The sequence below is a fragment of the Sander lucioperca genome, chromosome 10, assembly GCF_008315115.2.
Source record: "Sander lucioperca isolate FBNREF2018 chromosome 10, SLUC_FBN_1.2, whole genome shotgun sequence".
NCBI lineage: Eukaryota > Metazoa > Chordata > Actinopteri > Perciformes > Percidae > Sander > Sander lucioperca.
Genome location: NC_050182.1, coordinates 37,262,156 through 37,288,143, shown reverse-complemented (window position 1 = coordinate 37,288,143; position 25,988 = coordinate 37,262,156). Strand labels below are relative to the sequence as shown.

At 41.2% G+C, this 25,988-nt stretch overlaps 1 protein-coding gene across 1 annotated transcript in view; it reads left to right on the top strand.

Moving 5' to 3' along the window:
- The first annotated feature begins 4,425 nt into the window (after window positions 1-4,425).
- LOC116035299 (eukaryotic translation initiation factor 3 subunit E-A-like) overlaps window positions 4,426-25,988 on the top strand; it is a 31,353-nt gene continuing 9,790 nt past the window's right edge. The window contains exons 1-10 of the mRNA XM_031278311.2: window positions 4,426-4,572; window positions 5,717-5,834; window positions 6,099-6,216; window positions 8,239-8,281; window positions 9,500-9,604; window positions 15,950-16,075; window positions 16,348-16,472; window positions 19,800-19,926; window positions 20,558-20,659; window positions 24,742-24,851. Of these exons, the coding sequence (XP_031134171.2) occupies window positions 4,483-4,572; window positions 5,717-5,834; window positions 6,099-6,216; window positions 8,239-8,281; window positions 9,500-9,604; window positions 15,950-16,075; window positions 16,348-16,472; window positions 19,800-19,926; window positions 20,558-20,659; window positions 24,742-24,851 (1,064 nt within the window). The 5' untranslated portion in view covers window positions 4,426-4,482. The remainder of the gene's footprint in view (window positions 4,573-5,716; window positions 5,835-6,098; window positions 6,217-8,238; window positions 8,282-9,499; window positions 9,605-15,949; window positions 16,076-16,347; window positions 16,473-19,799; window positions 19,927-20,557; window positions 20,660-24,741; window positions 24,852-25,988) is intronic.

The window sequence follows — 25,988 nt, the reverse complement described above, 5'->3', positions numbered from 1 at the left end:
GTGAGACAGTGTCTGAAAGCATCACATGATTAATATAGCTGATACTCAAGATATTACTGAGTGTCCAGCAGGAAATTGTCTGGATCCATCCCCATGAAGTGCTTTATTGTTTGTTTCAAACACCACGGGACAATTTTCCCAAATCCCTGCAATTCATGGGCTTGGCTTTGCTTTTCTCTAAGGGGATGGATGAGCAAGCTGGCACTGGACCTTTTAAAAAACATGGGTTGCGCATAGTTCAGGCCTTAATGGTGCTCAGTGAAGAGTGAAGTCTGGATTTTTGTGGGTTCAGCATGTTATTAGCAAAATAACAATGTGGTGTCAGGATAGAAAACTGAACAAAATATGAAAAAAGGAAAGGGAATTATCCTGCACATGTTTTCCAAAATACTACTTCACAAGCACCTTTTTTTTTAAAATGAAGATTGGCTGGTTGAAACAAGAGAAACCAAAGCAATTTGGCCTTCATATCAATGTTTAAAATATATTGTTTCTTGTCATTTTGGATTTAGCTTGTGGTACTTAACCTATCTAGAAATGCTTATTGGCTTTCCCTGGACCGGTGAAGATTCCTCCCGCTGCTTCATAATTCAATATTGTGTAATAACAAGTATTATTGCCTGCACATAAAATCCAACTCAAATTACATTGAAAATGGACAACATAGTGGATGTCTTGATGTTACACGGAGGAACAATTATTGGGTTATGATCATTTTGCACTAAAGTAAGTTTGGAAGGACACAGCGGTTTTCCTGTTTGGTAATTCAATTTAATGCAATTGTATATTGTATTTATAGTGTCAAATCACAACAGAAGTTATCTCAGGAGGCAGATTTACAGAAATATATCTAATAATAATTATAGCAGTTGGTATAATGACATTATGAACAATGGCAATCATAGTAACATTCAAAATAATAGAACTATGACTAGTAATAATAGTGGTAGCAGTGCAGGGCGTAGCAGGGCGTAGAGCAGGACCACGGCAGCAGCTGCAAACACGATCCAGGTGCCACCACGATCCAAGGAAATCTGCGAGGCGAGAAAGCACAAGGACTCCTGGGAAGAAGCCAAGTTAGTAACATGCATTTACTGCATGGGACATGAAGAGACAAAAAATATTAGTGTAATGAGGGGGGTTGAACCTTTGTAAAAAAAAAAAAAATAATAAAATAAAATAAAAACTATGGCCCTCCCCAGAGATTATTGATGTTTTCTTTCAACCCCTCCTCTAGACTCAACGTACAATTTGTACAATTATATATCATATATATTTAATTTACAGTACAACAGCAGTGGCTGCGAAGGCTTTGACACACACATATACACACACACACACACACACACACACACACACACACACACACACACACACACACTAAGGGTGAAAACAATACCAGCCACATGCAGTCACAGCTGCTAACAATGTGGCTGAGATCTGATCAATCAAGGGAAACTTTGCTGATTTTACTGGCTCTGTGCCAATGCAGCACGGACATGCTACACGCTACATGTAGATAAACAGAGTCGCTGCCGGATGACGGCAGCCAGGTGAGCAGGAGAGCTAGCGGCATGGAGGGAGGCCCGGTTCATCTGCATGTACTGCCAGCGCTGCAAAGACAGAGCGGTTTCAAAGTCAGCAAAGTTTCCAATCCATCTTTCGTCCTCCTCCTGATCTAACAGCAACGAAAGGGAAGGTGAGGGAAGTTTGTGTGGATGCTTTTGCCAACAGTCCTCAGTACTGCGCTAAACTCTAAGCCTGCCCACTTTTTTTTGTGGTCCAATCAAATGCAAAGCATTTTAGTTACCGGTCAAATATTCCGTTTCACTAGGAAACACGTCACAGTACAGAAGCTATAGACGCTCCAACTTCTGTTTCACTGTTTCTGTGTGTGGGACTTTCATGAAACCACTTATATCGAGCCTGAACTTTTGTCCTCTGTATATGAAGCTCAGCGTAAGTTCTTGCAGGAAGACTTTGTTTACCCAATCACTACTCTTTCTTCTTAAATCAAATCAGCTGTTTAGAAGCGATACTTTCAGTTAAACCAATCAGACATGGCCACGATATTCAAGGGCCAATCACAGCATTACAGCTCTGCTTTAAATATGTTCTCCCTGTGCTGTCAGCTGTCGTTCCAGGCATAGCGCTCAACCCTCCACCTCCCCTGCCATCCTCCAATCATCATGTTTCTCCCGGCTGATCGCTCCGTTGCCTCGTCGGTCTGGTCTCCGGTCTCCTTCTCTGCCACCACCAGTGTCTAGACTCCATCGGGGGGTTATGTTCCTATTCTCTACCCCTTTAAAAATATTATTAATTCGATGGAGTCTAATCTCCAAAAGACTTGTTACATTTTATCATGCAGTTGTACAATAAATAACTTTTGCATATCTGTAAATGAAGTCTCTCCTTATTGAAATGGCAAAGTACACCTTTATGAACCATGGTGCATGTGAAAGTTGTGTATTTGATGTAACTATTTACGTAACTATTAACTATATTGCAAAGAGCAGCTGAAATAAAATACTGATTTAGGATGAAAAATGAAATACAAGACCCTCCCATGCCCTCCCAAAAAAGTTAAACTACCCAACCTTCAGCCGAAAGAAACAACATCATCTCCCCTTTTTAACCCCTCTCCCACCATAATGATTTGTGTACAGTCCCTAACTATAAAACTTTATAAAAAAAAAAGAAGATATGTAATGTAAGTGTGGTTCCTGGTGGAAAACAGGAGGATTAAACATAAAATATCACGATTATTCAACACACAAAAATTATAAATAGAAATGTGATTTTTAGCATAATGAATCATTCCAATGCTGAGCAGAAATGCACAAGTGAAAGAATATTACAATGCACACAGCAAGAGGACATGAACATGAATAAATGCACATATTGTATGCATACTAGCTGCTCGCATAAGTGAAAATTGTTGTAAATTGTAAGTCACTGTGACCTTATAAAGCCAACTTAGCGGCAGCCAAACTGGCTGGAGCATTTCATTATTTTAATTAAATCTATAAATGATCTAATCGAGACAAATTCCCAAATGATACTTGCCAAACAGACCGAATGATTGTATGGGTGACTCTTTTTACTGCAAAACCTTTCCTGAAATGAATCAGACGACACAAAGGAGACTTCAGCAGAGTAAGCACTGTGTTTTCTCTTTTTTCTTCTTCTTCATTTTAAGCGAGCTGCCACTGAGCCAGAGCTGCCTGTGTCAGAAGCACCCAGTAAAACAGCAACTGGCCATGGTGAGTGGTGTCTGTTTATGACTCATTTCTACCTGCCATCAGGCGGCAGGGAGAAGTGGGAGTGAAGGAGAGAGAGCCCAGCGGTAACAAGGGAAGAACTGTGTGAGGACACAAGACAGTGGCGTGCGGTTGTCAAGAAAACAAGGTCCTAGTGAAACCTATTAGAAATGGGCCATTCAGTAGCTGATATTGGCTGTTGTTGGCCGGGTATGGTCGACACATGGGCACCTTCATGAGGCAGCTACTGAAGTAAAGGAGGAGAAAGGGGGGTGGTTTAGATGCACAGTGAAGACATTCTAACCTTGTGGAAAAGTCAAATGATTGGAAATGATCTGGTTGTTTTCATTCAAATTTAGCAGGCTGAGTAGGGGTTCATCATGACTGTATTTACCCTCAATGGTTTTAGTCCCATGAAGAAGTCATTCACAGTCACACAGGCTTTTGTTAAAACATATATTGGTGGTGTTTGGAGGAAAGCCTATGTTTTCAAATTCAACAAAACATTCACTTGGATTCCTCTTTATGAATGAAATGTTTCACTGTATCAACACCACAAGGAAATTATGGGAATTTTGAAAGGTTTACAAGTCACAGTCATGCGTCCTTCTGAGAAACCAATGAAGCAAAAAATGTTAGTGAAACAGGGAGCTGGATAATAACTATCATTCAATCAAATACTATATAAAAAAACTATATAGGCTAATATAAACACATAATATATACATATATAATAATATGAATAATAATAATAATAATCCATTATATAGCATATATAGACCTCACAAGACCGTCTCACCAAATTTTACACTTCTGAAGTGATAACTGTATTCAAATTTAAAAATGTGCTTGTCATTTAGAATTGAAGATTATTATTATTAGGATGATAAAATCCTGCACACTTCAGCATGACTGGAACCAGTTATGATTTCAATTATCCAATAGGGAGAACTGAGCAAGCAAAAATGAACAGTATAAGCTGCATATTGGAAATAATAAATTAAAAGGAAGATGTGCACAGTGATAAAAGTAGCCTCTATCTATCTATCTGTCTATCTATCTATCTGTCTATCTATCTATCTGTCTATCTATCTATCTATCAGCCCTGTAAAATCTTTTTTATGTATTTCACAGAGCCGTGGATGTTGAGAATGTCGCTGATTGGTCAGTCTCTCTTTACACAGCTGCAACACACATCCGTTTCCCTTTCCCCGGAGCAAAGATGGCGGAATACGACCTCACCACCAAAATTGCCCACTTTTTAGACCGTCATCTCGTTTTTCCTCTGTTGGAGTTCCTGTCTGTCAAAGAGGTACTGGATATATTAACACATAAACATTTCGTTAAATTTTTTTTGTCATTTCAAGAAACCATATAGAGCTTTTGAACAGTTTTAAAAGCCGTGTGCGCTAGGGAGTTGGTCACATTTTCTGTAGCTGTGTAAAGTATCCACATGTAACCGGTGTGGAGCCGGAAATATAGCCGGTCTACCTTCAAAATAAAAGCGAAGAAAAACCCCACACCTTTGCCGAAAACGGGAAAACTATCGGGGAACAAAAGAAATTCCAGAACAACTCTCAAGCGATAAGATCGATGTATGTTGCGAGAATACAATGACATATTACGAAAACATCACGATATGAAATAATACGCACTATCAAGACGGCTTAAGATTTCAATTGATTTTTACTTTGAAAGTAAAGTATCGGAAGTATTGCTTTGATTGTCATTAACTTACACTGGTTGAGGCAGCCACGCGCTGTTTGAGGTTCAGCGCCTTTCCTAAACTGAGAGTAGTAGCAAAGCTCTTTGGTAGTAGCCATGTTGTATTCAGTTGAAAGTTGGTTCTCCCATACACGTCAGCACTCTGCAGGTCAGCGGTGTTGTCGCCCTGTAACCTATATAACCCTAACGTTACTGGAAAATTTAACAGTAACAGCAACTGGCCTCTCTCGGGCGATGCTAACCACTGGAAGCTATCACAAGTGGTTCATTTGCAATACTAACATACAATAAAGTAGTGCATATTCAGGCAACTGTTGGGACGTATCACTTGACATGTTGGCAAATATGTATTAACAATGTTAACAACTATTAGGGCCAGCAGACACCAGCCAGGTTCGCTAAAAGTGACGCTAGCGTTGACTAGCTAACAGCTAGCTAACTAACCTCTTGGTTGAATTAGAAAGCTAACACGTCAGTTAGCTAGCTAGCTACTTTATCAGTTGACTGAAACTGATATGTGTAGTTGGCTAGCAGTGAATGTCGCTTCTGACACAAGTGAAGTTAAATATGTTATAACTAGTAACACACGGACAATAGCCAGCATGCCATTCTGTATTGTCGGGGGGGGGGGGGGGGGCTTTGTAACTGTCTGGCTCACAACCTGGTTAGATAATAATATTGTACAAAACACTCCCTCACCTTTGTTTTAAATTATTGGCCCTGTTTCTTAGATCTACAATGAGCAGGAGCTGCTTCATGGAAAACTGGACCTACTCAGTGACACAAACATGGTGGACTTCGCCATGGATGTGTACAGAAGCCTTTTTTCTGAGAAGGAAATTCCCCATAGTAAGTGTTGAGTGTGTATCTTGGTGGATACACTCCTAATGCCCATTTCTCTTAACAATAACACACACATAACCAAGGGAGATATTAATATTGCTGATAGAAATCATAAAGGTTTACTGCACTATACCACAGCAGTCCATTCAGAATGTATTTAGCAGTAAATTTACTGAGTAAACTTTGTTTCACAGTGTTTTCAGTGCCGGGGGCGCTGAATAGTTCTGAAGTTGCTGTAGCTAATGACTTTCTTTATCCTCCCTGTGTCAGCTCTGCGGGAGAAGAGGACAGAGGTTGTGGCCCAGCTGAAGCAGCTGCAGTCAGAGACAGAACCCATTGTGAAAATGTTTGAGGACCCAGAGACAACAAGGCAGATGCAGTCCACCAGGTAAAGCCTGTTCTCTTCTAATCATTATCCTGAAATAGGTTTTTATAAAAGGCGTGATTAGCCTTAATGAGTGTGTGAAATGTATTTCTAGTCTTACTTGCCATGATTCTAGGTATTAGTATAACCTGTTATTTGAAACGGTGGGCGGCACAGCAGCATTGCAGAGGGATATTGTAGAGTCTGTGGAACTGCATTTTGAATGAAACATTAATTAAGCCTTTCCAGGATTTTTGTGTGCAAAGACAAACGTAAAAAGAGACAGACGCTAGATGTTGTGGTTAACTTTATTAAGACGGTTTTGTCGTCTACAGTGATTAAAATAGTTTGGTCACATTCTGTCTTTATTCTTCCTTCGTTTCTTGGCTTGAGAGTGCGTGCAGTTAATCAAAAGCGTTTTTCCATTTTCATCTCTTGGTTTTAGTTGTGCGGTAGACATTTGTTTATTTAAGACACCAATTTGTAAGAACTGTTATCTGAGATTTGAAGCCTGATCATAGCAACGTTGACTTAGCACATGTCTATGTTATAGTTAGTTGGCTGTCAGGATGAAGTCGGTTGAAAGTCTTTCTTTTTGGATGAGGAGTCATGTGTCTTAAGTTCCACATTATTTTTCTTCATACCACTGGATTTGTAAAACAATAGGAAACTCATCTGGGGTCAATGAAGAATTCTCTCTGAAGCCAAGTGACACGCAACAGTTTTATTCCACCATTATGACCTAAATTATGCTTGATGCAGTTGCGTGTCTTTAACATTATTTGTGCATTAAATGATCACCCAGTGCTGGAATTGAGAGATGGGTTGATATTTTAACCCTAATGCCCTGTCCGTTGGTATTAACACACCGGGATCCACAAAGTATTTTTTTACAGGGTAATAGAACCTAATGGTCTAAGTACTTTTATTGAACAGCCAATAGGCCTTAGCAGGCTTTATTTGGACAACTACTGAAACCAGAATAAAAGCCCAGCTATTATAATAAGTCATGTTAGTACCATATGTATAAACAATCTGCCATTATAAGACACACACTGTGGATTACGATCACCATTAGAGTGATCTATGATTTATGTTCTCATTTGTTTGGACTTGTTAAAGCAATGAATACCACTTTTGGGTTTTTGAGTCAACATGCTGCCGATGCCTCCTTGACTTTTTCAGTGCAGAAGGTGGCAGTAATGCTGTGCAGACATTTTTCATGAACAGATGCCACTTGTTGGACAGCCCAGCAGCTGACTCTCATCTTAAACTCATAACAAGTGCAGAGCAAAATATAAGATACTTTGTATCAATGTTAAGACACGTTGTGCCCATTTGTGTCTGTGAAGAGGGATACGTCATAAACTTAAAGTTAAAAAAGGAGCATTTTTATACTGACATGGGTGCTGTGGCCTCAGAGAAATGGTCAGGATGTGTTCCTATAATGCACAGCAGGCTGACATTCCACGCTACAGGGACGTCACCCAGGAGCTTTTGTAGACCATCTTTCGTTGGCCTACAAGCACAAAGAGCCTGTCCTGAAGCAGAGAAGAATCCTGCCTCAGCCTAAATAAGATTCAGTTAACACACGTCACACACGCTGCAAATACACACTCATTCATTCACATTATTGATGTGAACATACCCAAGAATCGCACATAGTTTCAATGTGGTGTCCACATAAATAGCAAGATTCTAGGTTACAGGCGATGTAGTTGGGATACAACTGTTTAGAAGAGCCAGTGCATATCTTTATTTGTGACAAAGCCCAAAGGCTGTGCTGAGAAATCAGTATTCACTTTCCTCATCATTTCTCCAACATGGCTAGCATAGATTTTGTCATAGCCAAACCAAATGCAATAAACAGCCCATCACACTGTTTTAAAAGTGAAATGGTCTTTGTTTATGTACAGCTCTTGATTTAGACCAGAAGTGGAAAAATATACCTGAATGGGACTCCGAACACCAGGATGTCAGCCAAACGGCAGCTCAAGTTGAATGGCCTCTCACTGCAGGAACTGTCTTGCTTTCTTTTTTTTGCAGGGATGGACGAATGCTCTTTGACTATTTGGCAGAAAAACACAACGTAAGTTGCACTGATTTGCTGACATCTCACTTCTTTACTGCATTTCCCATGGCTCTCGTGTGAACCCATGGTTGTTCTAGAGGCAAAGTGGGAGGGGCAGGGAAATCCAGAATTACTTCCCAAAACCCTTAACTCATTTTCAGGGTTTGTATGGCTTGCACAAATTCTGCGGACATTTACATTCTGTGGTGAATTGTTAAGAATAAACGGAGTAGCTCGGGACTCGTGGATAGAGCCGCAAGAATGCCGGAGGTTCTATATTTACCATGATGTTTGGCTTCTTACCCTCCCCTCCGTCGGTCCCCTCCCACTCCGGTATCCCGCTGACCTGCATGCTGTCCTCAGTGCACCTCCACACAGCCCATGCTCTGGGAAAGGCTTGGGCTGCCCGGAGCACCCACTGTCTGTCACAGTTCTACTGAATCTTAGCGAATTTCCTGACGTCAGTGCACACCGGACAGCAGGAAGGACAGTTAAATATAGGAAGACAAGTAGGCTTGAAATGATAGCCCTATATATATATATATATATATATATATATAGGGCTATCATTTCAAGCCTACTTGTCTTCCTATATTTAACTGTCCTTCCTGCTGTAGGTAGACAAGTAGGCTTGAAATGATAGCCCTATATATATATATATATATATATATATATATATATATATATATATATATATATATTATATATATATATATATATATATATATATATATATATAGGGCTATCATTTCAAGCCTACTTGTCTATATATATATACATAATTCTAATTTAGTTCATATGACCACCACCTCTTGGCAGATTTGTCACAAAAGTTAAATATTATCTTGCCATTCATGGCAAAATACCACTGATATGCTCTAGCAGTGTTTACGCTACATTCATTTAGCAGTGGTGTGCCACCACAGCAGGAACAAATATGTTACTGCTACAAATAGATATGAAATTAAAATTAGATGTGCAATTTAGTTACGATGGTGAAAACGTATATGATGGAGCCCAGATGTTTCAGAAGTAACATTTTTGCGATGATTGTAACACGCTAAAGGCTGAAACACCAATAGCTGACACAAAACTGGGATTTCCTTAGGCACCACAGCTGCATGAAATTACAGAGCAAGCACGACGTTGATTTTAAAAATATGTATTGTTTGACTTGGTCTGACGATTCACATTTTCTCTCTTTTTGTTATTGATACTCTCGTATTCCTCTTGAAGTTTCGTCAGGAGTACTTGGACACGCTGTACAGATATGCCAAGTTCCAGTATGAGTGTGGAAACTACTCTGGTGCTGCAGAATACCTCTACTTCTTCCGTGTCTTGGTAAGTTTTCAGCGTTTTCCATTGACAATCAACAGCAGTTAACATTAATTGTGATGTTTGCTGATAACTGTACGCCTTACCTCACATAACACACTGTCTGCAGTATTTTACTATCCCCATTTATATACTGGCTTTAGGCATTTCTCTGACACATTAAAATTAAACCTCACATTATGTTTGCTAGATTGCTTTAATTCCTCAAAAGGCCAATGCTTGCATAGGGGAGGAAGAGAACACTTAAAAGTAATTGAATGTGAAAAGCTTACGTCATTGCCTATTCAATTCCCTGCACGTCTTTTGTATTAGGGGGAGACTGCTGCTCTAAGACTTGAGTAGGATCTTTTACTGGGCCAAGTGATCAGTGGTGGACTGCATAATCTGTCTGTAGTCTTCTCACGAGGCGGCCTTAGTAGACAGTTTATTGATTTGAGTGCCGTGGCAAGAGAGTCCCTCGTCACGACTTCTGAGCTTATGGCGTGCTTAAGTTATGCAAGGCATCTCTTAGTTAGCATCAAGAGGGTTGCACACATTTTCCAAGGTGTTTCAGGGAGGCGGCGCACGAATGATGTCTTCATTAAGCATCTCTTTCTCACCTGAATGTGTAATACTGAGCAGGGTGAAAAAGACACCGCCCTTTCTACAATACAAAGAGTTTGATTAAATAATGTTCAAGATAAATGTTTTTAAAAATCATGATGTTTTAATTGTGTGAAAGTTGGCACCTCATCATTTAGTCTTTTTTTTGTTAAACAAGTGATCCTTAAATGAACTGTTATGCTTATCTACACAGCAACTAAGAGGTCTGTATCCAGGGCGATTCCATCATTAGCTATGCCAGCAGCAGCGCCTGGGTGCCGTCAATTGTTGCTAATAGTGCGTTCCATTTACCTCAGAAGACAGATCTGGGAGTTGACCGCGTTTAAATTAAAACGAGTCAGGTTAGCCGTTGTTGCAATACCAGTTGACAACAACGCATTGAGCTGTTTTTTTGTGTGCATATAAACGGCATAACAGCATGTTGACAGATAGAGGTTGGACAGTACTTTGCGTAGGTTTAATGATACACAAATGTGACAGAAGTGCTAATAAACTATATTACCACAGCTTTCACTACTGTTGATGCACGCAGCAGCCATGTTCGATTTCGAGGTCGGCTTGCTCGGTGTACTGTGAGGTTCTCCGACTTCCCAACTCGGAACTTCAGAGGACGTTTTTCCGACTTAGAACTCGGAAATTCCGACTTCCGAGTACAAATGGAACGCACTATAACACTATTGGCGTTTTTCCATTACATGGTACCTGCTCGACTCGCCTCGTCTCTACTCGCCTCACTGTGCGTCCATTTTCCGTTGCAGATTTCTAGTACTGCCTCAGCGCGGCTGGTCGTCATAGCGGCGCCGCAGTAAACTGCCGTGACCTAACGCGACACACACGCAGAACGTGGAAGGTGTGTTGTTGCCAGAAGACACATTTTGTTTCAAATGAAGCTGGAGGCAGCAAAAAAAAACACAGCTGGCTAAACTATTTAAAAATGGCAGGTTTGTTCAGGACACCCCCCTCTGTCGCTTTCACATCACCTTTTGGTATCGCCTCAGCTCGCTTGGAACCTCGACGGAGGTGGAACTAAAAAAAGTACCTGTTAGCAGGTACCAGGGACTTTTTTTCGTAATGGAAAACCAAAAAAGGCGAGTCGAGCAGGTACCACGTAATGGAAAAGCGCCACGACTCTAAAGCTGCCCCCCCCCCCCTTCCAGCAGAAATTGTGCTCTGTTTTGACTCCTTTGATGTTATCTTGCATCAAGTGTTAGTAAGTTCAACTCGACTGTATGTCTCGTAATGACCAGTGGAACCAGCCTGCATAGTCCGTGGTTTCCAAGTGTCACTCACTTGTCCTCCTGCTTTTGTTTGTCTTTGGTTCAGCATTTAGCTTTGCGGTAAAGCAAGGACTCAGGCCAAAACCAGCCCTGAAAGAATGGGCAAGAATAAGATCAACATTTCGTCTATTCATTAGAGTGAAAACATTAGGACCAGCTTTTGTTCCTATTCTAATTGGCATTTGATACTGCACTGCCTAGCTTCTTGTCTTTTGGATGTCAGTGACTCTGACTTGTCATCCACATTCACTATGTTTGAGTGTCCCCTCCTAAAAAACTTGGCAGGGACTCTGAGCGATGATGAACCCTCTGCCCTACAAACAACTCTCTTAACCCAACGCAATTTGGCAGTTCATTTGATGGGGTTTTCACTGATCTGCTCAAATCTGTAGAAGGAAGAGTTGCTTCCGAGACAAGATGACGGGTAATTCACCCAAGCTTTCCACTTACACTCCCAACCCAAAAAAAAGGCATTAAGAAAAGTCTTCAAAAGCTTGCATCGGATATGTCCCACTGTTCCAACAACAGTTGTTTATGGCTTTGCAACTCAGTCTAAATAAACCAAAATTGCTATAATTGAGGTATGTTGTTCGAAGTCCAGCACAGATTTTCTTTTCTTTTTACCCCTTAAATTGTTATACCCCTCATTTTTAGTTCCAGGCAGATCAGGCTCTGTAACTAGATATCTGTTGCTTACTCCTTGACAATGCAAGAGGCTTTTTAGACGAGGAAAAGGTAGAAATGGATTTCATTAGTGGGAGCCTGCATACTACTCTCCCCCTCCCGTTTCTTTTTTGGGTGTTTTGTGGACCTCCCATCCTCACAGGCCCCTTGTCTGTCTCTCCCTCCCCCGTATGGGAGAGGTGAGGCTCCATAAAGTCATTTAACGTGGGAAACCCAGTCAATTAAACGAAGGAAGCCAGCCTTGCAAAATCCATGCCTCAGGTCTTGTTACAGTGTGGCCTAGCCCGAAAAGAGCAACTTATTCATATCATCACTTAATGCAGGGATTGAATGTTAAGAATAAAGATTGAGTATCCCGACGGATCCCCAGCACAGTAAATTTATTGTTGCTGGTCAGTCAGCGAAAATGTGCCCATTTCACAAACCAATGGAAACTTAAGGTAACTGCTGGAAAAACCCAGGTATTGAAACTTTTCTAGCGTGGCCACTAGTGAAAGCCAGACTGTGTGTGTGTGTAGAAAGCTGCCATAATGACCTGGAGGTCAGCCAAACGTAGCAGGCAGGGACTTCCAAGAGAGGGAAAAAAAACAAAAAACAAACAAAACAAGACACTTTCAACTGATGAAACGCTGACCTTTCTGCTGGCAGTGGAGCCAATTTTTTCTCTCGCTGTTACAATACTGATCTTTCTTGTGACTTCTCCACTTTAAAAAAAACAAAACATCATTCATAATGGACTTGAGTTGTGCTCTGTGATCAAAGAAACTCTGCTGCTCTACTGAATGGATGGACACACCGTCTTACTGTGTTCTCCTTTGGGGGAATACTACAGGAGATTTTCCAAATACTTTCCCCTTACTACCACCGTCTCATATTCTAGCAGTTTGTTGAAATGTTATCAGAGTGTAACTGTTCTTTTCCAAGTGAAAAAAAACCCCAACAACCTCTATATCGGCATAATCTTACCAATTTGAGGGGTCCTAGCGGAAACCTGTTCTTTTTTTAGTGTTTCCTCTACTTGTACATCTGTCGTGTCTCACAGTCCACTTCAGCGGCTGTCCAACGGTGTACGGGGGTGTGTGGTTAGGATCTAGGTTTCTCTGGCCGCTCAGCAGACACCCACCCTGACTTCCTGCTTGACTCATGTCATTGCGTCTGGTGTTTGGTGTTATCGTGAACCACTGTGGCACAGTGGTTTCCCATGAGCCCTAGGGTGTAGTCCAATGTCCACTACAGAGTGATTGCCCTGCTGAGCTTCAGAAGCATTCTCAACCTGTGTTTCATTACCGGATTCTTTTCTGTTTGTCTAAGTCTGTTCTGGAAATCAGAAACAGTAGCCTGCGTTTTGGAGAGTGATTATCCTCACAAAGATGTGTCTTGTTAGCCTCAGTTCATATTTCAGCCTAATTACCTTGTGATAACGACAGAGTTCCCGAGTTACTGAAGGTAATGGATGGAGATTATTGCAATTATCACTGTCATGACTGAAGTGGAGTAAAGTTTGCAAAAAAAATGTTTACAAAGCAAAGCTCACTGGAAAACATGCACTCACATTTCATTTATATTAGGCACTATTGTTTGGCAGGTTAGTTAGCGTCATGTTGTAAGTGCTTGACGACCAGCCCAGGACATTTCTCTGGGATTCTTAATTTTTCGGGTTTTCAGTTTCATCACTAAAGCTGCAGTTTGTCATATTAATTATCAATGGATAGTTATATTAATTGTTTTTGTTTTGTTTTGATTTTTACATATTTTGCCAATAAGATAAACAAAATATGAAATGACTAATGCCCATCACAAGGTACCCAATCCCAAGTGGTTTCTTCAGATTTTCTAAGGAATTTTACCCAAACTAAGATTCCTTTATCCTACTGCAGCTTGTTCTTTCAGTCTGCCCTCTCGCTGTCTGTCCTCATAGAGTGGGTGATGGTGCTGTATACAACTACATAAAGCAACAGAACGTGCCCTTGGGCAGGGATGATGTCGTTTTTAAATTTATTTTTTTATCAAAGCTTGTACTGTATAATTGCTTCACCAACCGGCATTGTGCACCAACAATGTCACACTGCAATAGATCCTAAAACATTCTCAAAAGGAATACGTTCCAGGGACGGTGCAGATTTTCCTTCCACCCCTTTGTGAAGTGCTAGGTGTGTCTGCCCCACCCATTAGATTGGTTGTTATTCTTTCAGGTTGGTGGTCAGCTTATCTTTCAATTAATTGAAGTTAATAGCACAATTTTGGCATTTATTAGGTGTATAATGTTGGCGGACCCAAATATTTGTTTTACCATTTTTGTTGGTGATATAAATAGTCTTTTTTTCAATGCTAATAATGATGGATTTGACCACTGCTGTGTCATGGTATGCTAATGTCAAAGCTAGTCTTTAGGTTTGTGATTATGTCTCCTTTTTTCATACTGGTGATTAAAAGCCAGAATATCTGGACATATGCTGCATCAATTGTGACCATGCTTTTGTCTTTAGCGTGTACCCCAACTTTATGTAACCGTAATGCTGTATTGCTGCGATACAGAAAACAGGACAAATGTCATTTGAAATGGCCAGCAGGGGACGAGTCAACTGGTTGCAAAAAGAAGTCTGATTGTATAGATGTCTATTAGAGAATTGCCCTACTTCTCACTTGATTTTTATTACCTCAATTAACATTTTCCAGTTTTTGGGCTCATTCACTAGTTTGAAGTCTTCAATACAGCATGTTGTTCATTTTGTACATTCTGGTCCCATTAGAGTCAAATAGATAGCACTGCAAACCCCTCCCTATATGTTCCTGTACTTTCTGAAAGTACTATCCTCCGATCAGGGACTTTCTTGGGGGTAAAAAGGCCCTCGAAAATGCCCCCAGAACTTAATTTAGATCCTGGTCCCTGCGGTCCAAACACAATTAATTCCTCCAAAGGTCTGTGGGGAAGGTTTCTGTGGTCGAAAAGCAGTGAAACATTAATTACACAGTAACACTTTAGATAAGTAATGCAGAATAATAAATTGTTGAAAATAGTATGATTACATTGTTGAATTCATTAAATTACAGCAGTCCTCAATTGTTTGTCTCAGTTGTATCTTAACCATGTCATATGATACTTCAGCACACAACAAACAAATAATCCTGGGATCGCTACAGATGAACATTGAATTTTCAGGAATTCACATTATAGACACTACCACTGACGTTCCCTTTAACAGTTTGGCCACAACTTGGCGCAATGACTTTACACGGTCCAGCCATGTACTAGGTTTCAACCTAGTCCTGTTAAACAGTCTATGATAGTAACCTGTCACGCAGGCATTGAGTCTCAGTCTGTCACGCTGATACGCCGTTAGTTTTTTAGGACCTTCAGCATTACCCTATTAAGTAAGCTCCAGTGCAACCAGACAGCATAGTGACATGTATGCTTCAAATATGCCTTTACCCTATGTAGTAATCTAGCATCAAACTGCATGGTCAACTGCAATGCGGTGGTTCTAGTATCTAAAATGCAGCAAATTTTGTTTTATTAAAAGCTAATCAGCCTTTCACGAGCCATTTCTCATTTACTGTCAAGTTCCATTTCCTGAGGATGACATCATTTAATCCATTTATCCAATATAAATAAGAAAAGTGACTGCACCGTGCAGCAGTGACACTGAAGCCAAGCAAGTAGTGGCAAGCTCAAGCCCAGTCGCACTGTGTATGTTCGCCAACCCGTAAGTAAAATGTGTAAAAACTGTTTGTATGTTATAGCATTGTGTGCTTCAGGTTTTAACAGTGCACCATGTCTGTTCCCAAGGTCCCATCTACAGACAGGAATGCCCTGAACTCTCTGTGGGGCAAGCTGGCCTCTGAGATCCTGATGCAGAACTGGGAGGCTGCCATGGAGGACCTCACCCGCCTGAGAGAGACTATCGATAACAACGTAAATGCCCCACTTCTCAGAATTTGATACCACATTTAGATTCACTTACATGGGCTCTCGTATTGACATTTCACTTTCACTAGAGCTCTGCTGTGGCATCTTACTCCTTACCCACACACACGCTCATCTGACTACTTAAGATCCTGGATTTGAGTACGAAGTGGTTGCATGTTTGATTGATGGTCATTGAGGATGCCAGAACACTTTATATGACTGGCAAAACATATTTATTATTAAAATGGGATTTTTGGTCTGTCTCTTTGTCTGTCCAGTCTGTCACCTCCCCTCTGCAGTCTCTCCAGCAGAGGACATGGCTCATTCACTGGTCTCTCTTTGTCTTCTTCAACCACCCCAAGGGCAGAGACAATATCATTGAGCTCTTTCTGTACCAGCCACAGTAAGTAACATTTATAATTTATTATTTTATTTAGTGTCTTTTTAACCCCCGCTTTAACATCCAGGAAATTTGCAAAACGTTGGCAAGAATACCAGGAAGTTGTGAAGATAAGATCCGATTCCACGAAACAAAGACAACAGGAAAGGCAAAGGCAAAGAGAAAATATCCAGTGAGTTCTCTGTGCTAAAATGCCTGGTTGATTGCCAGAGGAGAATGGCCAGACTGGTTCGAGCATATAGAAAGGCAACAGTAACTCAAATAACCACTCGTTACAACCGAGATATGCAGAAGAGCATCTCTGAACGCACAACTCGTGGAACCTTGAAGCAGATGGGCTACAGCAGCAGAAGACCACATCGGCTGCCACTCCTGTCAGCTAAGACCAGGAAACTGAGGCTACAACTGGCACGGGCTCTCTAGAATTGGACAGAAAATTGGAAAAACGTTGCCTGGTCTGATGAGTCTTGATTTCTGCTGTGGCACATAGATGGTAGGGTCAGAATTTGGCGTAAACAGCATGAAAGCATGACTCCATCCTGCCTTGAATCAACGGTTCAAGTTGGTGGTGGTTGCGTTTTGGTGTGGGGGATATTTTCTAGGCACACCTGTGGCCCTTTTGTACCAATTGGGCATCGTTTAAATGCCACACTCTACCTGAGTATTGTTACGTATCTTATACATCCCTTTATGACCACAGCCATACCCATCTTCTAATGGCTACTTCTAGCAGGATAACGCGCCGTGTCGGAGCTCAAATCTTCTTAACCTGGTTCCTTGAACATGACAATGACTTCACTGTGCTCAAATGGCCTCCACAGTCACCAAATCTCAATCCAATGGAGCACCTCTCAGATGTGGTGGAATGGGAGATTTGCATCATGGCTTGTGCAGCTGACAAATCTGCAGCAACTGCGTGATGATATCATGTCAATATGGACCAAAATCTCTGAGGAATGTTTCCTGCACTTTGTTGTCTCTATGCCACGAAGAATTAAGGCAGTTCTGAAGGCAAAAGGGGGGTCCAGCAACGGTCCGGTACTAGCAAAGTTGCCTAATAAAGTGGCTGGTCAGTGTATGCAAGTACAGTTTTTAGTGTGCAGTTCATCTTTAACTACTTTAGCTTTCTTCGGCCCAGCAGCAGCGGTGACACACTGAAAGCTGTGCGTCGCAAAGTTCAGTCCTACTCTCAGGCTTTTTCCATCCCACAGGAGTTTGCAGACATGGAAATGACCATATAGCGATTCGGCATAGTTGTTTTGGTAAATTCAATGAAAAGCTGCCAGGTTATTCTTCCGAGAGACTGTACAGCAACTTGGAGCCTATGTGTATTTTGATGATGGTTGTTCAGTTGCGCTATGTGTGTTTGTGGTTTTGATATTTAAAATGTTATCTTTGTTTTATTCCGTGGGTTCATATTACAGTATATTGTATTGAAAATTATATTGTAGCTCAAATGTAATTCTTGATTCTAAGAGGATTTGGCGAAAAGCTCAGTCATTTTACAACAAACTTGATTTAGAGAAAACCATTTGCTTTAATAACACATTTTTGGGTGGTGGGCTTCTGCATGAACCCCGCTGGTATTTTTAAAGTGGTTTCAGAAGTGTGTTTTTCGTGTGGTCTGTTTACTCTCCAAGTCGAGAACGAAGCCATGTGTATCGCAGATAGCAAACTTTATACACTGTTAAAATTTGCACACCACCTATTTTGATGTCTTTGCTCCCTCCCCCTGATTGTAGGCTTGTATAATTGTACAGATGATTGGGCTCCACAGACAGTATGACAGGCGACCACAACACAGCACACTGAAATGTCTGGTTCCCTGAATTTTACTCAGTTTTTAATTTTATTGTGGATGATTAAGGAGGCCTGCCCAATAATTACTCATGAAAAGCTCACCCAACCATCTGTGTGGACAAACTGAGGTAGTTTTGTGTGCTTTGCATTTTCACAGTCGAGAAACCTCATGTTTTCCCCACTGAGGCTTGGCTCTGGTTTCCCCATCTTTTGACCAGTACTTCCTTTGGCTGAAGTTGGTGACCAGTGGCTGGCCTTCGGCTCCACATATGACCTCCCTTACCCCTGCAGTCAGCAGATGTTAGTCCAAAGCCTTGTTTGTGTACTATTGACAGACTGCACTGACTTCAGGAGAAACAATGCCCAGTAACCAAGTATGATACAGGTGCAAACTGGGCAAAGACTACTGCAGTCCCGAGTCAACTTGTTACCCTGTCCATCTTCTGTGTTCTCCCACAGTCCCCCCTTGAACAGAAGACATTTGAACTCGTACTTGATTCCTTGGCTGCATGCCTCAGTAGCATCTTCAGCAAACCAGTGCAGTGACGCTTGTTACCTCAAAACTCAAAAGTCCCCTAAGTGGGTAGGGTGAATGCTCCCCCCGATATGGTACAGTGACTCATGCAAGATTGCTTGCTATTGGAGCCCCCCCTGGAGAGTGAGTAGGTGTAAGTTAATCAGGAACACAGTGTGGAGGGTTGCGGTCTTCCACGGGAGTCAAGCAACTACAAAGGGAGGGAGGGAGAGAGCCCTCCTAAAACCAGAATGACGATGGCTTTGCCAAGCAGTCCACTGCTGTTTTTAGACTCGCCATCACTCCTGCCACAGGTCCCCTGTCCCTTTTAATTGTTTCAGCAAATTAAACCATTGTCGGCACTCTTTCTCTGAACACCATGTGTTCCTCTGGCTTAGCTATAGGAGACCTGAAGCGGCCCACTCCACTTCCTCTTTTCAGATTTAATTTAGTCAATTTGAGGTTGAGTGGAGGGCGAAGTTCAAAGATAGATATTTAGAAACCAATAAGAAGTTTTGGTGATACAGTTAATGTCGATTGATTGCCACCTTGGTGTGTGTGTGTGTGTGTGTGTGTGTGTTAGTTACATGTTGTTTTTACAGAACACTGTCTCCAGAGTTGGTGTGGGATTAGAATCAGCCTGTAACAGTGTTCTTTCTCTTGTGTTCAGCCCTTAGCCAGTTGACCTGTGGTTGAAACATCAGTCCCTGATGGATTGAGTTTCAGCTACTGGGCCGGTCCCTGCTCACTGATCTATATCTTCTTGCCAGGGTTTCCTTTTCCTCCTCCCTCTCATAGGACACTAATGAAAGAGACGGCTTAAAGCTGGGACCCATGTCCAGAAGTGAGGGTCCTGTTAGGACGTTTATCTGTTTTAGCAGCCAAGGCTTTGTCTCTGTTCTAAATGCCAGGAGCCCCGTAGGCAGCCAAAATGTTATAGCATGTGTCCTTTTAAAGATCATGTCTTTGCTTACATCAGTCTGATAAGTGATTACCTTTATCCTCCCTCATTCCAGATACCTCAATGCTATCCAGACTATGTGCCCACACATCTTGCGTTACCTAACCACAGCCATCATTACAAACAAGGATGTCCGCAAGCGTCGGCAAGTCCTGAAGGATTTGGTGAAAGTCATTCAGCAGGTACTACACTCTTTATTTTCTCCCTTTTGGTGTTTACCAAGCGCACACAGTTATCAGGTCATTTCTTACAGGCCACACAGGCTTTGGATGATGAGTAACTGACCATGTAAACCCAATAGCATTGCTAACACTTGTATATGGGTCTGGGTCCAAGCTGGAAAAGCCTTGAACCCATAACTTCAATGAATGTGACTGAGTTGACCGACTGTAGTGTACCGATGCCTTCTCCACCACTGGCAGTAACTACTTCATAGATCTAAGCACTGTCTTGGTGGCTTGTTGGTAATTACTAAAACATGCCCAGTGCTCGCTACTCTGTGGCCTCAGGTCAGGTTGGGTCTCTGTCTCTAAGCATGATTTAGAACTGCTCAGAGTTCAGAATGGGTTTTCACTCAAGCCATTCTTTCTGAATGTATATATGCTATTAGTGATTTCTATTTGATTGAAAAATAAAAACATGACTCGCATGTACATTTCATGATGTTTATGTCCAATAATATCTCTGCTTGGTTATATTTATCTTAACAGCAAACATCGACTTTATTAAAAATGTAAGCTATATCAGCTTTGATTTAAAATCATATAGCTGTATTTGGACATAATTAATCTTATTATGTTCAAATTTTTTCAGGAATCCTACACCTACAAAGATCCAATTACAGAGTTTGTGGAGTGCCTGTACGTGAACTTTGACTTTGACAGTGCTCAGAAGAAACTCCGGGAGTGTGAGTCGGTGAGTAACCACTTCATTGACGTGACCAACGCTCATTCCAACCTTTTGTTCCCAAACTATGAGACGCAGTTGGTCTTGGTTTATTGTGCCTCTCGATGAGAAAACAGAGGTCTTCTGAGGACCTCAGATTTGCAAGTCAGACTCCTGAACTTTCACACAGAGTATCGTAGTAAACAAGGTTAGTAATCATATGATCTCTGTCTGACCTTCTATCTGATCACACAGCGGTTCTGTTTGCTGCACTTCTGCGTGGGTCCAGATCAGACAGAATAGTGATAGTCTGTGCCTTGTACTGTCGGATATAGAGGTCCTCTTGGACACTGTGTGACTCAGGCTTCAGTCAGATTTTACTATGGCCTGTAATTGACCTATCAGGCTAGTAGTTAACAGTAAAAGCTTTATAAGCAAAAGTCTCCGCAGAGGCGTGCAGACACTCGTTTAAAGTGGGAGATCTGTCATAGCACCGCCATTTAGAGCATTTATTTCAATTTTGGTTTGTAATGGCTAAATGTAACTGTAGCCCTTGATGTGAGATATGCGTCGTATACTATAAGAGTCCTCTTTGTATGTTGACTACTAAGCTGAACACATCAATGTGATTTGATGATTTAAAGTGACCTCAAATGAGGTGATATTTACAGCTCAGTGGGAACAAAAACGCATGACAAACCTGTTTTATTTAACCTATTATTTGATAATTTTGCATATCTCTACTTCAAAATTCTTGTGTCTGTGTGTCCAATCTGGAAAAAAAACAGTGCTGATATACTGTACTTCACGTTCTCTACAGAACTTCAGTCAGAGAGTATCCACAAGCTACTTTGTAATAATTAGCTTGAGAAACAAACAGCCCTTACAGTACATGGATGAATGCATACTGACAAGCACTTTATTTATTTATTTATTTCATGGATGTCCCAGTATAATGTACAAATACAATTCAACATCACCACAAACTACAACCTTAAAGTTGAATCAACACCTTCAGCAGAAGCTGAATGTCATATCCTTCATAAAGTAGGATTTATGCCAGGACTCGTGTATTAGACTGCATTAGTTCTAGCTAGGTGTACCTAATAACCTTGTGTTCATTACTGTAAATGAAGGAGCAAAAATACCTTAAAATATAACGCAGTTCACAAACTGCAGCTTCAATAAATTACCAGCCTTTGAATTAACATCTCTCTGAGACAGTATTAAAAGTTACTTAAAAGTATTAATGTTTTTTTGTCAATCAAAAAATGTGCTGTACATGAAACCATTAGACATTGTGAAGATCCATCTTTTGTTTAGAAGGTCAACTTCATTTAAATGTGTGGGCCGGGATGCCAGTACAACAATTTTAAGTCTTCTTTCATCTTAAAGCAATTCCTTATTCCTTTTTTCTGTATGTTTTAGGCTTAGGAAATGCTGCCACCATGGTTTGCTGTGCAGCATTTTGAGATATTGCAATGCAAGTGTTACATTTCCATTCAGTTAGATGTAGCGGGTGGACACTAACAGGAATGCCTATACAACATAATGATAAATGATGTGTTGCATTGATGGCATAAGTCCAGCAGACCATATTATGAGGGGCTGGTCAGATTCTGGGGACACATTCAGGTGACCTAACTGGTGTTGTTCTATGTGCATATTTTGCGTAACTTGATCTCTTAGTTCATTCTTTTAGGTACACTCTGTAATTTGGTTTTCCCAACTGACTTGATCATTTGGACCTGCAGAGGAATAAAAGGCAAAACTGTGGGTTATTTTGGCCCCTTTTTCATCTTTTGCTTTTGACGATAAACTTTCAAAATGAAAAACATCTGGCCTGATCAAATGGCTCCTTCTCAGGAGTAAATGTTTATAAATCATGTCAGCAATTTACTGCCTGTTTCGTTTGAATTTCTTTAGCTAATACAAAGAATCTTAAGCTTCCTAAATCACTGTTTTGCAAATAAGGAAGTTATAGCCAAACTTGGTTGGGCAGATTTGTTTTTACTTGGTTATACCCTGTTCATGGTCAGAGAAAATCCAAAGCGTGTATGTTTCAAGAGTAAATTTGATATTTCCCATGCAAAGGCCTCCAGGGGCATCTCCAAATGATGACTTTTACTATCAACACTATTAGAGATGTATCCTATTTCAGCTCAGACATGACACACGCTCAGTCACCAACCTTGTTAAACACGTGCTCACACTTTTTAGAACTCTCTGGGTTGGTCTTGACCTCGCCTCATGGGGTGCTGTTTACAGAGACTCTACTGTGGTTGAAACGCATGCTCAAAATCCAACTACCTCTCAGGTCAGAGCCCAAGTTATTCCAGGTGCGTTTAACACTGGCCTACCTGTCAGTCTTATCAGAGCATGTCCAGTAGGCACAAAAGCCCTCTATTGACCTCATTCAGTTCCCAAGCAGGTCTAGCGAGGTGGGTGGTTCCAAAAATGTTTAACAGCACCTTTAATGCATTACCTGTTATGGTCTGCAAACATTTTTCCCAAAATGATCTTGTTTGAAGTCAGTAATGCAGTTCTTTCCCCTGCAGAAATTCACACGCAAGCCTTTAAAAAGTGCATTATTTCCGATGTAAAGGGATGTTTCACAGACTGCGGAGTGATTGAGGTAAACGGATACCCCATTGGGGTGGGCTCTCGTCTTGATGAGCATTTGTAATGCATCAATTTTGAGCCATTGAGAAGAGTGGCACCATGTATTAACTGATTGCTGTAATAGCAAGATATGGGTATTGTTTTCAGCTCTCCTGTCTTTGGTTCACCGTGCCCTGTATAATAGTTTGAGCCAAGCGCTTTCAAATGGGTTAGCTTGGTTTAAATTGTCCTGTTCAGGCTGTACAGGTTTTTTTTTTTTTTTTTTCTTTCCCACTCCACCAAAATCTGGAATCACTGTCAGATGTTAGATGCTTGCATGTCAAAGAATGAAAAGTATATGCCTACCTATATTCAAGCCTTTAGATTGTGCATAATAGGGCTCTCCAAGCCCCTTTCACAATTTGTTTAAGCTTTGTTGTCTGAATCCCAGATGACAGTAATTAGGGCACTTAACTGTTCAAAGTTTATCAGCCTTAGATAAGTGTTGTCATAGCTGAAATGTGCATTGCCTGATAGTGCCATGTAGTTGGGAATTATTCAAGCAAAACTCTGGGCAGATAGCAGCTTTCTAAGCCTAAGCAGACACAGAGCTGGTAATTCTTTGAGAACTTTTGAAGATGGAGGTCTGTGATGTGAAATAGCGCTCAGTGGAGAGTTGGAATGCAGCAAGCACTGAGAAATGGGAGCATTTCACACAGTGGTACCTCTGGGGCCATAGCTGGGTCATGAACATTTACAGTAGATGAATTGGCCATATGCGGACTTGTCAAAGAGTCCAAGCAAGGCTGTATTTCTTACTATAACAAGCCACAGGTGATGCAGTATATGGACGGCTGAAAAGACTTGCTCTCATCTGTAAGTTTATTTGGACTGGTGGTGCTACAGTTGTTGGATAAGCGTAGCCGTGAAATTTGGCGATCCTGCACAGTGGAGTTGACACTGAACCACCAGACCACATGACTGGTGATAAGTCACAGACCATGTGGATGTCTTTGGGGTTGGCTCTGTTCTTACTATATTGTCTCATGTGGTGATGGTAGAATTGGATTGTCTGTGGTAGATTTCAAGCTTCTTGCAGGGCCTTAGATTACTACCTAATACACGGAACTTTCCTATTTAAAAGAAACCTTTTAATGTAGCCAGTATGGTCCTTCCCTGTTTACTTTGACCATTTATAAAAAATGAATTGGATTATGGTTTTAGTGAATAGATTTTGTCCTTAATTGAATAAGACATGAATTCCTAGCATCAGACCAATTGAGACGTGTAATGCCACACTCATGACTCTCCATTGCTGTTCAGTCTGAAGGTCCCAGCTTGATTGGCCTAATGAGTTTAACAAAAGCTCTGACTTACGTATTGAACTGTTGCCTCACTCGAACCTTAAACTGTCGGAAGAGAAACTTTGATGTAGACCTGTGAACAGACAGAAATAACTCTTCGTCTGGCATTTCCACTGCTCTTATGTAACATATTGTTCTGTCTCTTAGGTTCTTGTGAATGACTTCTTCCTGGTTGCTTGCCTGGAGGACTTCATTGAGAATGCCCGCCTCTTCATCTTTGAGACCTTCTGCAGAATTCACCAGTGCATTAGCATCAGGTCAGTCATGCAGTCCAATCCAAACTAAGTGAAACTAAGATTTGCAAGTTGAACTTATGATTTTTGGTGATGGTCAAAGGAGACACTACAGTTGTCTCTGCAGATTTTGACCCTGTTGCACAGCGGGATTCAGACAAACATCCCTTAAGACTGACAGGAAGTCACATTTGCTATCACTAGACGTCGTAGGCACTCAGTAAACAGGAAGTAAGAACATGGGCTTTGTGATTAGTGGAAATTTCCTCACAGATAAGTGTTTATTGCCCCGTCCAAACACAGAAATGCTGACCCCCACACATCTTGAAGATTAAGTATTGTGAGGTTTAACTGCTTCCAGGTCTCCACAGGTTGCTCTGTTTGCTAAACTTTTAAGACCACCTGTCCGAGGCCAGTTCGTAGACAGTTTTCTCCCAGGGAGAGGTCATGGTTTAGGCGGCTTAAGACGCTGCTGTAACAGGCAGAAATCTTTCAGCTCCTTTTCTATGGGGCAATGAAGGCCAAAGTTACGTTAAAATAAAATTGACCTTGGATGCCTCCCCAAAACCAGGAAATTTACTCGATGCTTATTATAGTGTGCATTTTGCGGAGAGAGAGAGAGAGAGAGAGAAAAAAAGATTATAGTAATTGCCTGCAATTAAGAGAGATTATAGGATTTGGCTGCCTCTTTACATCAGTTTTAGAGAGTGACAAAGATAAATACAGAGCATCCACCCTTCTCAGCCATTAATCCCCGTTCTTGTAACAGTGGATCTGTGCTTGTTGCTGCATCTAATCTCTGATATTAGGTAATGCATACGTTATTCTTTTGTGTATCCTCACTTATTCCCAGTGCAAATTTAGCACTGGTTTCAGGCTATTTTCATAGTATGCTGACCCTCAGGCGTATGGTGAATGCTGGAGATTCGAAGGAAGGTCTGCATTTCAAATATGGTCCACAAACATATGATGCTCAGTGGAAAGAGAGAATGAATTACTTCTGTTGACACGAAAATGATTACATTGACTGTTATATAGAGCCGTGGAGGTCTGTAGTCAAGGTTGAACCGTGGAACATGATCAGGCCCTGTCGAAATCTCCAGTTGCAGATTGTCTGGAATTGATTAGGAGTCCTGGTTCTTTTTGGCAGACTTACTGCAA